Raw genomic sequence first — 13,212 nt, 5'->3', positions numbered from 1 at the left:
TAAACCACTGCTCCTTGCGCCTCTCTGAGGGGGGGTCAAGCTCTGGCTCGTGGTCCCCAGTAGGCCTAGAACTCCATTCGCTTGACTGATGCCAGGGGTCTAATATGTTGACCAGACCACACACTAGAAGGTGAAGGGACGACGACGTTTCGGTCCATCCTGGACCATTCTCCAGTTCTTATTATTACTACTATCCCCTCTACTACACCTTACTTTTCTCCTCAGCTCTCTCTTGCCTATTTATTGCCTGTCTCTACTTCCTCATCACAATCGACTTGAGAATGGTCTAGGACGGACCGAAACGTCGTTGTCCCTTCACCTTCTAGTGTGTGGTCTGGTCAACATACTTTAGCCACGTTATTGTAACTCATCGCCTGCATATGGATACCACACATAAGCGTCTTACTCTGTTTAATTTCTTCGATGCTCTACCTTCCTTTAAACAGCCTTTTCGCGCCTTTGAATCTTCTCTTCTTGCCGCCAAGTGTCGAAAGAACCAGCTCGGGTTTCTTAAAGACTGTCTTGCTGAGCAAGTTCTCCCACTTTCTTTATCTCATTTTCTCCGGTTCAACACTTCGGGATCTCCTTTTCCTGAACATGCCCGCCTTCTTCTTCAAGAATTTATTCATGCAACCTCCTTGCAAGTTGACGAGGCTTTTCTAGCTGTTCGTCAACATCAAAGCTTTGTCCTCTTCTCTTCCCAGTGATCTATGAAATATTATATTTCCAATTGCATTTGACACTGCTCACGTCTCCTCTTCCCACCACTCCTCCACACTACCCAACAAACTTCAACGCCTGATCTCCAACAGTCCTTGGATCAAATACTCTCTTTCTGACTGTGTTACCAACCTTTCATCCTACTCTCTTTCTAAGCACCAGCAAGAACTTCTTGGCCTTGGTCTGTTTTTTGCTACTTCCCCTGGCCCACGCTGTGGCATTGATCTCATTAGTTCCTTTGACAGGTTTGTCAATTCTAAATCTAGTACTCTTTCGGACCTGTCTGCCTTTAGAGGGGCCCTTATCCCTGTTCCTGACAGCTTGTTTTCTAAAAATCACCACCTTCCTCGTCGCTTCCAGCTTGCCCTTGCTTCCCTGAAATCTAACAACTCTATTCTTATCCTTCCTTCCGACAAAGGCAATTCGGTGGTTGTCCTTGACTGTGAGGACTACCTCCGAAAAGCAGATATCTTGCTCTCTGACTCTCGCACTTATGCTCCTCTGACTTCTAACTTTTTGGATCTCCTCAAAACTTCCTTTAACCGCAAACTAAGACAGCTCTCTAGTCTTTGTCCTCCTGATTTTTATCTCATTAAACGTTTCTGTGTCATCTGCCCTTCTCTTCCTTATTTCTATGGTCTTCCTAAGACTCATAAACCTGGTGTTTCTCTTCGTCCAATCATTTCTTCACGGGGCTCTGTCAGCTATCCACTTGCCTCCTGGCTCGCTAAAACCCTGACGCATTTCCTTGGCACCTTTTCCCCTGCCCACCTTCGTCACTCTCAGGACTTCATAGAAAGACTGCACCTGCAACCCTCTTGTAAGATGCTTAGTCTTGATGTCGACTCTCTGTTCACTAATGTTCCGCTCGATGACATTCTCTCTTTCCTTAGACAGAAGGCGTCAGAGTGCCTTCTTCCTCTCCCGCTTCCCACTGACGTTTTCCTCGATCTCATTAGACTCTGTGTTGACTCTAACTCTTTCTCTTTCAACGGTAAATTTTACACTCAAACTTTCGGTGTCGCTATGGGTTCCCCTCTCTCCCCTGTTCTTGCTAATTTCTACATGGAATACTTCAAAACTGTTCTTCTTCCTTCTACTGATACTTGTTGGAAATTTCCAACACTAACACACTACCATTGTATTATAATACATCATTATTATATACTAATTACAGTAGTTATTAATTTCACTAACGGTAGTGTTAACATAAATTAATATTTCTTTATCTGAGTCTATTGCTAATCTTCTCATGACATCGAGAGGCAGGAATTGCGTCAGATAATGTCCATCTTAACATATTTATTACCAATATGTCAGAGAATTCAATGTGGTTCTCTAAAATTATCAGTATTCCGTACAATAATTAACTACGGATAATATAGCTCCCAATAATCCAAAACTGAGAGTTATTAACTGAAATTATTATCAAGTAGCAGTTTTATCTGTTACGTACGAATGCTATGGAGGAAATAAATTTCTCTCCATTTCTCGATTAACACCACTTAGTGAGAATATGATATTATTTAATTCCCTATAATTGCAACTCAGTTCTCATTAATGCATTACATCAGTAATTACACGGAAAAGAATTATCCGTGATTAGTAACTTCTGTTGTGAATGCGGGAGACGAGTTGAGGGAGGGCAGAGAGACGCCGCCATTATTCGACAAGCTGCTTCGCTAGAGACACCAACAATCACATCGTGCATCCCGGGAGAGTCGATTTCCATCAATACTACGTTGGGCCCTTGCATTTAATCAGCCATGGGAGCGTGCAATTGCTCCAGTAGTAATCTATGATTGCTTCGGTGGACAACCAGCAGGTTAAGTGCCTTAGTATTGTTTATATTGAGTACTCATTATATCCTTGTAATGTGCACTGTCCATCGTTATGCTACGCGACCTCCCCAAACAATAAGTACGTCCATAAGGAATTAAATTCATTCCTTTTATGGCATAGTGAGGATATTATAGTAGGTGTAACCAATTAGTATATTCAGTTGAAATTTCAGCTTGTGTTGTAAGCGGTCATGGTCCTCATGTTCCCACGCCATGCTTGAACTCATGTGTTGCAGCAAGTAGCAGACGACGCCATTGTACCTCTACCTCTCCGTTCACCAGCCTCGTAGGGGCCTGGGAGGGGCCCCGTAGCCTGGTGGATAGCGCGCAGGACTCGTAATTCTGTGGCGCGGGTTTGATTCCCGCACGAGGCAGAAACAAATGGGCAAAGTTTCTTTCACGCTGAATGCCCCTGTTACCTAGCAGTAAATAGGTACCTGGGTAGTTAGTCAGCTGTCACGGGCTGCTTCCTGGGGGTGGAGGCCTGGTCGAGGACCGGGCCGCAGGGACACTAAAAAGCCCCGAAATCATCTCAAGATAACCTCAAGAAAACCATTACAGCTAAGCAGCTGAAACCTTTTCTATTATTTCTTTAATTGAGAAAATTCTAGATCAGTCGAAGAGATTTAGTTTATTTGATTTGAGATATCTAACGGAATATGTTAGCCTCATAAAAGTCAAATGAGAATAATTGCTTGGTTAATCAACATATAATCTTTTTACCATTAATCAATTTACCTAATGTTTCTTAACAGTATTTAGTAGAATTACTAATTTTTATTCGAGGAAGAACCAGCCTCGATGAAGCGTACCGGGAGTAGATTACTCCTGGTATTAACCCCCCATTTTGTGAAGGACGGAAAGTTTATTCTCGAACATTAATATTATACAGCCCATAGAAGTTTAAAGAATAATTTTTAATAGTTTCCTATCCATAGGCACTGGTATTTCAGTCCTTATCATTTAACTTTATCTGTTTCCCTTTTCAGTCAAAATAGGGTGGTCCTTCGATTAATTTAAATTAATCTATTAATTAAATATCAATCAATCAATAGAGAGTAAGCTTTCTTCCCAACAATACTCGTCCCTCTCTCTGGCTTCGCTATGTTGATGACATTTTTGCTTTATGGCCTCATGACCTTAGTCTTTTCCAGCCTTTCCTCGCCTCTCTTAACAATCTGGCTCTTTCTATCCATTTCAAAGTTGAGTGGGAATCTAATTCCCTCCTTCCTTTTCTTGACGTTCATGTTCACAGCTCTGTGTCTGGGTTCTCTTTCTCTGTCTACCGTAAACCCATGCATAGTGGCATGTACATTCACTTCTTTTCCTACCATCCTCCTTCTGTTAAGAAAAGTGTCCTCGTCTCTCTCTTCCTCTTCGCTCTACGCATCAGCGGCCTTCAGTTTCTTGATTCTGAAATTGCCTTTATCTACAAATCATTCTCTTGCCTTGGTTACCCTTTGCATTTCATCAACTGTGCCTACTCTCAAGCTAAACGAAATTTCTTTCATCCTAAACCTGCTTCCAACACTAGTAGCACTGTACTATGCCTTCCCTTCATATCTGAACTCAAAATTTTTACCAATACCTTTTGTCCTCTTGACATTAAACTTGCCTTTCAACAAACTAACACTCTTCGTAGCAATCTAGTTCACACTGCTCCTCCTGCTTCTAATGCTGCTGGTGTCTACTCTATTTCCTGTTCGTCTTGTCCTCTCCAATACTTTGGCGAAACTGGCCATACACTGAATGACAGACTTAAAGAACACAAGAGAAGTGTTAAGTCTGCAGACACTAACAATGCTCTCTTCTGCCATGTGAGGGATTCTAATCATCCCATTGATTGGTCTTCCTCCAAAATAATCTTTCCTGCGTCTACTCTACACAGACGCCGTCTTGTTGAATCGGCTCTGATACACAATGTACCCAACATGAACTTGAGTCCTGGCTTTGTTGCTGTGGACTCTTCCCTTTCACAGTATATACTCAAATGCTCTAATCTTTCTAACAAACGTGACCTAACATAAGCTTACCCCTTCCATTTATCTTTCTTTCTCTTTCCTTTTCTTTCTCTCTTCTCCCTTTTTCTGTTCATTGTCTTCTCCTATGCTCCCTTGCTATCCTCTTCTTATTCCTATTACTATCTCCTTCTCATTCGGTGGTTACAATAGCAGCTACCTCCTATGGGCCAATAGGCCCTCTGCAGTTCATATTATTACTACTATCCCCTCTACTACACCTTACTTTTCTCCTCAGCTCTCTCTTGCCTATTTATTGCCTGTCTCTACTTCCTCATCACAATCGACTTGGGAATGGTCCAGGACGGACCGAAACGTCGTCGTCCCTTCACCTTCTAGTGTGTGGTCTGGTTAACATACTTTAGCCATGTTATTGTAACTCATGGCCTGCACAGGGGTCTAATACATTTACATCAGCCCAGATAGCTCCGGGAAGCTGTAGGGACTCCCCACAGACATGGACAGAAGAAAAGAAAGAACACCGTCAAGGAACCAAGCGGGCTCAGGTGGGGAGTTTCCAATGCTCTTGGAAATGGTCTGTCTCAGTTCCTTTCCATCTCCACGGAGTAGATCGTCAATGCCGCCACCTTCCTGTGGCTTTATGAGATAGTTTGGTGCCCCAATGTGGTTCTCTGTGAGTCGGCTTGGAATCGGCACATTCCCCAATTGTGAGACTCGCATGGTGGATTCCTTTCGGCTAGGACTGGTTGCAGCAAGTATTTCTGTTTCCCTTTTCCCTGGTCCAACTATTGCTCTAAATCTCGGCCTGGTTGGAGTCCTACCAAGGAAAAGTGGTCCTTCTGCCTCTTTGGTGGCTGGCTCAGCCTTGGTTTCAGGCTCTGCTTACTCAGTCTTCAAATCCAGGCATTTTTATATGGCTCTGCAATTTTTAGATCATCCCAATGATGTACCTTGCTGGTTCGAACTTTTTCTCAGCAATTCACGTCTAATCTTTTTTGTCAATGTGTCTTTATTGCTATCTTCATGGCAAACAGGTGGCTAAACTGATGGTTTCACACCTGCACTTGTCTTGCCAGAGGCAGTACGAGGTTTCTTAGCTCTCCTTTCACCACTTCCTTTCCCTTTATCATTAAGGCTTTGGTTTCCATTTGTGTGGTCCTTTCAGTCCTTTTTCAGTTGTTTCTTGACTGGCATCTCATGCTGAATACCAATAGCTTTTGTCTTTTAGCGCTGGTGGAGCTGCTGCTGCTGCTGCTTGCTGATACTTCTTCCGTGCCAATTCAGAATCTTTCTTGTGACTTGTTTCACCTCCAGCCAGTTGATACCTGGTTGATACCTGGTTGATGGGGTTCTGGGAGTTCTTCTACTCCCCAAGCCCGGCCCGAGGCCAGGCTCGACTTGTGAGAGTTTGGTCCACCAGGCTGTTGCTTGGAGCGGCCCGCAGGGCCACGTACCCACCACAGCCCGGCTGATCCGGAACTTCTCTTAGAAAACTGTCCAGTTTTCTCTTGAAGATGTCCACGGTTGTTCCGGCAATATTTCTTATGCTCGCTGGGAGGACGTTGAACAACCGCGGACCTCTGATGTTTATACAGTGCTCTCTGATTGTGCCTATGGCACCTCTGCTCTTCACTGGTTCAATCTTGCATTTTCTTCCATATCGTTCACTCCAGTACGTTGTTATTTTACTGTGTAGATTTGGGACCTGACCCTCCAGTATTTTCCATGTGTATATTATTTGGTATCTCTCTCGTCTCCTTTCTAGAGAGTACATTTGGAGAGCTTTGAGACGATCCCAATAATTTAGGTGTTTTATCTCGTCTATGCGTGCCGTATATGTTCTCTGTATTCCCTCTATTTCAGCAACCTCTCCTGCTCTGAAGGGGGAAGTGAGTACTGAGCAGTACTCGAGACGGGACAGCACAAGTGACTTGAAGAGTACAACCATTGTGATGGGATCCCTGGATTTGAAAGTTCTCGTAATCCATCCGATCATTTTTCTGGCTGACGCGATATTTGCTTGGTTATGCTCCCTAAACGTTAGATCGTCGGACATCATTATTCCCAAATCCTTGACATGCTGTTTTTCTACTATGGGAAGATTCGATTGTGTTTTGTACCCTGTATTATGTTTCAGATCCTCATTTTTGCCGTACCTGAGTACCTGAAATTTATCACTGTTAAACATCATGTTATTTTCTTCTGCCCAATCAAAAACTTTGTTGACATCTGCTTGTAGTTTTTCAATGTCTTCAGCAGAGGTAATTTTCATGCTGATTTTTGTGTCATCTGCAAAGGACGACACGAAGCTGTGGCGTGTATTTTTGTCTATATCAGATATGAGAATAAGGAACAGTAGCGGTGCAAGGACTGTACCTTGAGGTACAGAGCTTTTAACATCGCTTGGACTCGATTTTATCTGATTGACTGTTACTCTTTGTGTTCTGTTCGACAGGAAATTGAGTATCCAGCGTCCTACTTTTCCAGTTATTCCCATTGACCTCATTTTGTGAGCTATCACCCCATGTGCCGTCACATGGGGTGATAGCTCATGTGCCGTCTAAACCCGCTTGGTCCTTGGACTTTATCCTCAACTTTCTTTCTTTTCGACAGTTTACAGTTCCCCTTTAGGTTAGGGATTCCTTTTCTTAGGCTATTTCCCTGTTGGCACTTGCCTCTGGTTGCAAGACTGGGGGAGCTTCATGCTCCTATCCAAGGGTGTGGTTGGCCCGGTGTATGTTACATTTGTCTGTTGTCATCTTCTTGATTTCTGGCAAAGAATGAGTCAGCAGGCTTCAGAAGGGTCCCTTGGTTGTTGATGCTTAGTTGGTTAGGTCAGTGTCCAGTGGCAGCACTCCACCACTACCTTCATGCCACAGATTTTACCTCGGTGGATGCCTTGTGGGTTGATCCGGTTTCCTTGGTTCCTATTACAAGGCTCATGTTTTCCAGGTCATCTGCAATGTCATCCAATCCAACCAGCCTGTGGTCTACCCCTCATGCCGTTGATGTTCAGAAATATGTTGCTACTGCAGCAATTTTTGCTAACATGTTCTGGGCTGATATTCATGTGCAGGGATTTTGGTGGCCCAAAATTTGGTTAATGTTCCTGGACATCATCATGCCTGTATCGTTTTGGATCATCTCTCTTTGCCAAGGGTCTTGTCTTCATTCTGACTGCCTGTGATTTCTCTTCCTCCCTGGCGAGTTTCTCTCTTCTTGATGAGAAGTTAGCTTCTGAGAGCCACAAGGGCTCCTTGATTTCTTCTTTCCTTTCCTTTCCAGGTCATTGGTTGAGTGGTTTTGCTTGCACAGCTGCTCCAGAACTGTTTTAGACCAGTGGGCACCCAGAGCTCCAGCACCTTCCCCCTCAACTAGTGGGGGGTAGCGCTAACGAGCTCGTACCAGTTTCAAGAGACTCGATAGTTTGTTTACATTGTTTGGAGTTTATTTTGCTGTTCTGAGGCTTTGGTCTCCTTGAACCTAGCAGTGGTCTGTAATGGATCATTGACTTTTTAGATGCTATCCTGGTGGAGTGGCGGAGTGTCATCAACTCTCTGCCTTCCCACTGGGAAACCAGTTTCCCGGTGGAATGCAGAGAACCTGGTTTCCTGGTGGTCCCATGAAACCTGGTCTGGAAAGCAGTAGGGACAAGAGCCAGAACCAGGTCTACAGTAGGCCAAACAGAACTCCATGGATGATTTGATCTAATAGTTGGAAGCCACCTAAGTGAGATAATTTCAGGGAGCCACTGGGCTCGCCCAGAAAGAGGGTTTCATTACATTCAATGCTGGATTTTTAAGCTTGGGAGATTTCCATTTAAATTCTGTGTAGATAAATGGATACATGATTATTACTGGTTGATACTAAAATAACAAATTATAATATTTAATTTCCAGCACAAGCACAAACTCACCCTTTGACCAATGAAAGCAATGTAACTGAAGCAGATGAGTGTCTTACACAATCCAGGAAACCACTTTGGAGAATAACTTGACAACTTTCCACCCATCATTATGAATGAACTATAAACTCGTGTGTCTGCCACAAACACTCCAGTCAATACACATACAGTTGGCATCCATATTACTTTCAAACGAATTATCAGCGCTGCCAAAATACTCCACATGACAGAGAGGCCTGCAAATAATAAAAACATACAGTATTTGACAAAGGAAAAAGCAAGTTATTCTTTCATTTGAATTTATGTATAGTGAGATGAGAATGAAGTGCAATACTGCACTAATCAATACAAATAATAACCAACTATTTTGAAAGCACAAAATAATGTAAACTCAGGTTATTACCTAATGCTTTGCACTTTTTTCCCAGGACACCACACTAGATGCCATAAAAAGGGGCTACAGCCGTCATTCTTGCTCACTGCTGAAGAGGAGCCCATGTTGGGATTAAAATATAGTCTAGGTTTTCTCGTGTTTTCAAGATAATGGGTTATTATTTTGACATGAAAGTACAATACATCATTAGCCAGGTATTTTTAAATGTTGATTGAGGGTTATTAAACATGAATTATCTGAAAAGCCAAAAAACTAGCATTGAATGTAATGTAACACCATTTTCTGGGCGAGTCCCAGAGGCTCCCCGGAGCTATCCAGGCTAAATAGATATGTATAACTTTCTGGCATCAAAGTGCTAGGAGTTCTTGCCTACCGGGGACCACGAGCCACAACCTGGCCCCCTCAGAGAGGCACGAGGAGCAATGGCCTATAGAAACCCCCTTGTGGTTGGGAGCATTCTATGTCTGCCATCGACCGGGATAGGCACCCATAAAGGTAGGCACCCCAAAACAAACCCCTATTCTGGTGAAAATATTGCTACCGAAAGCCGAACGAGTGGACAGAACTCCCCAAACAAAATTATCAAACTACCATGACGTCATCACGTCGCCACGCCACAGTCTGCGCAACCCCCCCCTTCCCGGGAGGGGGAAGGGGGAGCCCCAAACCCTCCACCCCGGTGATCCAACTGGCAGTTCTTAGGCTGGATGTCAAAATATGCAAAAAACGCCGCCAACCGGAGGGAGGGAGGGAGGGATGTCAGGGAGCCTTCAGGACTCGCCCAGAAAATGGCGTTTCATTACAATGAACGCTGGTTTTCTGGGGGAAGCCCCATCGGCTCCCTGGAGCTATCTCACCATAGATAACGAAAAGAGAGAAGGAACCGGGAGGCGGACATCACACACCCTAACCAAAAAACCAAGACCACAGACATAACAAAGACCAAAACGAGAAGAAAATAGTCCACCTAGGCCAATGACCAGGACGGCACCAGAACTCAAGAGCAGGCCGGAGGGAAAACAACGCCCGGGACAGCAAGCGGAACGGAGCAGAAGGAACCGCAATACCGAACGCAAGCAGCAGCGGCTCCTCCAGCACCACCCTATATGAGGTGACAGGACACGGTCCCAGATGACGGTCCAGGAAGAATCCCGAAGGGAAGACAAGCCAACCCCATCAAAGACCGAAGGACCCTTCGCAGTGATAGGAAAACCGGAAGGACCGCCAGGAAAACCACACACCACCCCCGAGATGAAACACACAGGTGGGAGACCAATAATGAACCTACCAGTGTCGACACAAACGACGAGAAACTAGCACCATGAACGAAAACGCAAAATGCAAATAGAAAAACAGCGACCCCACAACCCAAAGGAGCAACATAACCAGCTGCAGCAGGGAAGAATGATGCATGTGTCCCTGAGGCATCCAAGAGGAGAACTACCCAGGACGTGAACCGCAGGAAAGCAAACACACCTATTCCAGAAAAGGAACAAAGAAAAACCGGAGCCAGGACCAGAACCCAGCTACCGGTTCCAAGAAAAGGAACCAGTAAGGGTGGAGCAGCAGACAAAGTCCACAACCCCCCACAGACAGCGCAACACCGAAGCCTGCAGTAAGGCACAAAGAAAATCGTAAGAACTCGTTACCAAAACGGAACACGAGAGAAGTCCAAAAGCAGGGAACTGAACATGGACAGAGGCCCACCCGAGCACCCAATATCAGGATTGTCAAGAAGCACCGACCTAGATACACAAATAATAGTAGCATAGGAGGAGGAAAAACGGAAATAGGTAACGAAAACCCCAAATACGAACCAAGGAGCGGCCGGGAAGTAATGCACACGACCAACCACAAAATGTGTAGAGGAGGGCGTACATACTCGAGGGACCTCATGGACAGCAGGGTGCAGCCAGGCACTGAAGATAGGCAAGGAATGAGTGTCCAGATAGGGAAAAGATCCAGGTGCAGACAACGAAACCAAAAGCACCAAAATGTGGGACAGAGCCCCACAGGATAACAAAGAACAAGAGACATGGACAAAGGAGTCACTGAAGACATACGCGCAAGGTGACCAAACACAACACGGCACAAGGAGATGGAACATCTGCTGAACAGAAAAACTCCCCAAAGCATGCAAGCCCGCCAGGAGTTCAGAAACGACGGGTCCGACGCGAGACATCGCAAGACCCCCCCAAAAAAAAAAAACGGCAGGGCAAGCTAGGAAACCAAAGAAGGCGGAAGGGTCGCCGCCAGAACAGTACCCAAACTAAGGGGTACGAACAACTGCAATAGACCGAGACAAAGAAGCACATCACAGGACACTGGCTGAAAAACGCCCAAGAACACACGCAGAACACCCCTGCTGCAGAGGAGGAAAGAGCAGAAGCACAAAAACCCCAGGAAAGCAACCAGGGGTGGACAATCAGGCAGGGACAGAAAAACCACCATGCAATTCCCAGGCACAAAACAGCAGCAAAGTGCCACACCACAACCGGACACAGGAACAAGGACACGCCACCGTGAAACACGGTACCAATGCACACGTGCAGCAGCAGCAACAGGCACCACTGCAACATGCAACATGTAAATAGCAACTCCCTTCTGCAAAGGCAGAGAAACAGAGCAGGCAGACCCCAGACAGGGCCAACGGAGACACGACAAAACCCAGCAGGCCCAGAAACCTGCACCAGGCGACTGACGGCGGAGAAACCCCGCTCGATACCTGCTGGATGGGGGTACTGGGAGCTCTTTTACACCCCAAGCCTGGCCCAAGGCCAGGCTAGACCGGCCAGAGGGTGGCCCACCAGGCAGCTGCCAGTAGCGGCCCGCCGGCCCACATACCCCCACAACCAGGATGGGCCGGAACTGCTATACGAAAACAGGCTAGTGTGCCCTGGAAGTCCACGGACGAACCAGCAAGAAGGCTTATGCTCGCAAGTAGGTCGTGTAACAACCACAGACCTCTGAAGGTAATACAGTGTTCCCCAATTGTGCCTCTAGCACCACTGCACTCCACTGGTATTATCCCGCAAGTTCTACCAGATAGGCGGGACCCAAGAGCCAGAGCTCAAACCCTGCAAGCACAGCCAGGAGCCTTACCAGGTGAGTACAGAACCATCCCTACAACCCCCACACCTCACAACATGAAAAAACCAGCGTTGAATGTAATGAAACGCCATTTTCTGGGTGAGCCCCGGAGGCTCCCTGGAGCTTATCGGGCTAATGTGTGTTATGTTAGACCGGGACATTAGCTAAGGAGTTCAGACCTACCAGGGACCAGCGCCAGAACCTGGCCCCTTCAGAGAGGTTTCAGGGAGCAATGGCCCTGGAAAACCCCATATGGTTGGGGGTTTTCCTTATCTGCCATCGACCGGGGTTAGGCACCCAGAAAGGTAGGCGTAACAAAACAAACCCCACATGGTAAGAAACTACAACAAAAACCGAACAGAGAGGTAGAAAACTCCCTACAATCCCAAGGAAACAAGCAAACATCACACTTTACTGCCGCGCCGATCGTCCGCGCAGCCCTCCCCACCCCGGGAGGGGGAGGGGGGAGCCCCGGACCTACCGCGCCGGCTGCCAAGCTCCAGTTCGGAAGCTAAGCTTCAACCAACGCGAAAAAACCGCCGACCGGTGGGAGGGAGGGTTTCCAGGGAGCCTCCGGGGCTCACCCAGAAAATGGCGTTTCATTACATTCAACGCTGGTTTTCTGTGGGGAGCCCCTACGGCTCCCTGGAGCTTCATACCCAAAGAGAAGGAAAAGAAAGGGCTAACCCGGGAGGCGGCCGCCACAAACTCTGCAACGCAAAGCCAAGACAACCGGTCGCAAACCTGCGACCCAAGGCAACAAGAACGCCCAAGAACAGACGCACACATGGATGGGCGGCCAAAAACCTGTGCGACCCACAATTCCCTGCGCCCGAAATGAGCCCGAGACGTCACCAACACAGCAGCAATTGCTGCAAACGTCTGAACAGCACGGGCGCAAAGACAGACCGCAGTAAGAAGGAAAACACTGCGGACGACCCGGGAGAACACAGGACGCACCCCCCGGCCAAACCAAACAAGTACGAATACCCCAAGAACCCCTCCGGAAAGCAGCCGTCTCGACCGTCGCCAGGACAGAGAAAGGCTGCACACCAATAAAGCTACCACCAGTACCAAAGAGGAGGAAACTAAAACCGAAGGGGCTACCACAAACTGAGGGGAAGAGAAGAAGGCACCCTGAACAAGGACCAGGATGGCTCAGGCGACTCATGAGCAGGCCGGGGGGGAAACAAAACGCGAGAAGACGTAAGAAACGTCATACAGTCTCCAAGACGAAGCTCGCAGGTGGGACACCGTCAACAAAGCCACCTGAACACCATAGAG

The 13,212-nt window shown here is 46.6% G+C and overlaps 1 protein-coding gene across 2 annotated transcripts in view; it reads right to left on the bottom strand.

Annotated features, from left to right (window-relative positions):
* Positions 1-13,212, bottom strand: part of LOC123768069 (protein C-mannosyl-transferase DPY19L3) — a 273,308-nt gene that overhangs the window by 64,642 nt on the left and 195,454 nt on the right. For both annotated transcript variants that reach the window (XM_045758333.2, XM_069307073.1), the window contains one exon: positions 8,457-8,680. In XM_045758333.2, the coding sequence (XP_045614289.2) occupies positions 8,457-8,680 (224 nt within the window). The remainder of the gene's footprint in view (positions 1-8,456; positions 8,681-13,212) is intronic.

This window comes from Procambarus clarkii, chromosome 59 (genome assembly GCF_040958095.1).
Source record: "Procambarus clarkii isolate CNS0578487 chromosome 59, FALCON_Pclarkii_2.0, whole genome shotgun sequence".
NCBI classification, from domain to species: Eukaryota; Metazoa; Arthropoda; class Malacostraca; order Decapoda; family Cambaridae; genus Procambarus; species Procambarus clarkii.
Note: the sequence above shows the minus strand (reverse complement) of the source record. Positions and strands in the feature narration are given on the sequence as shown.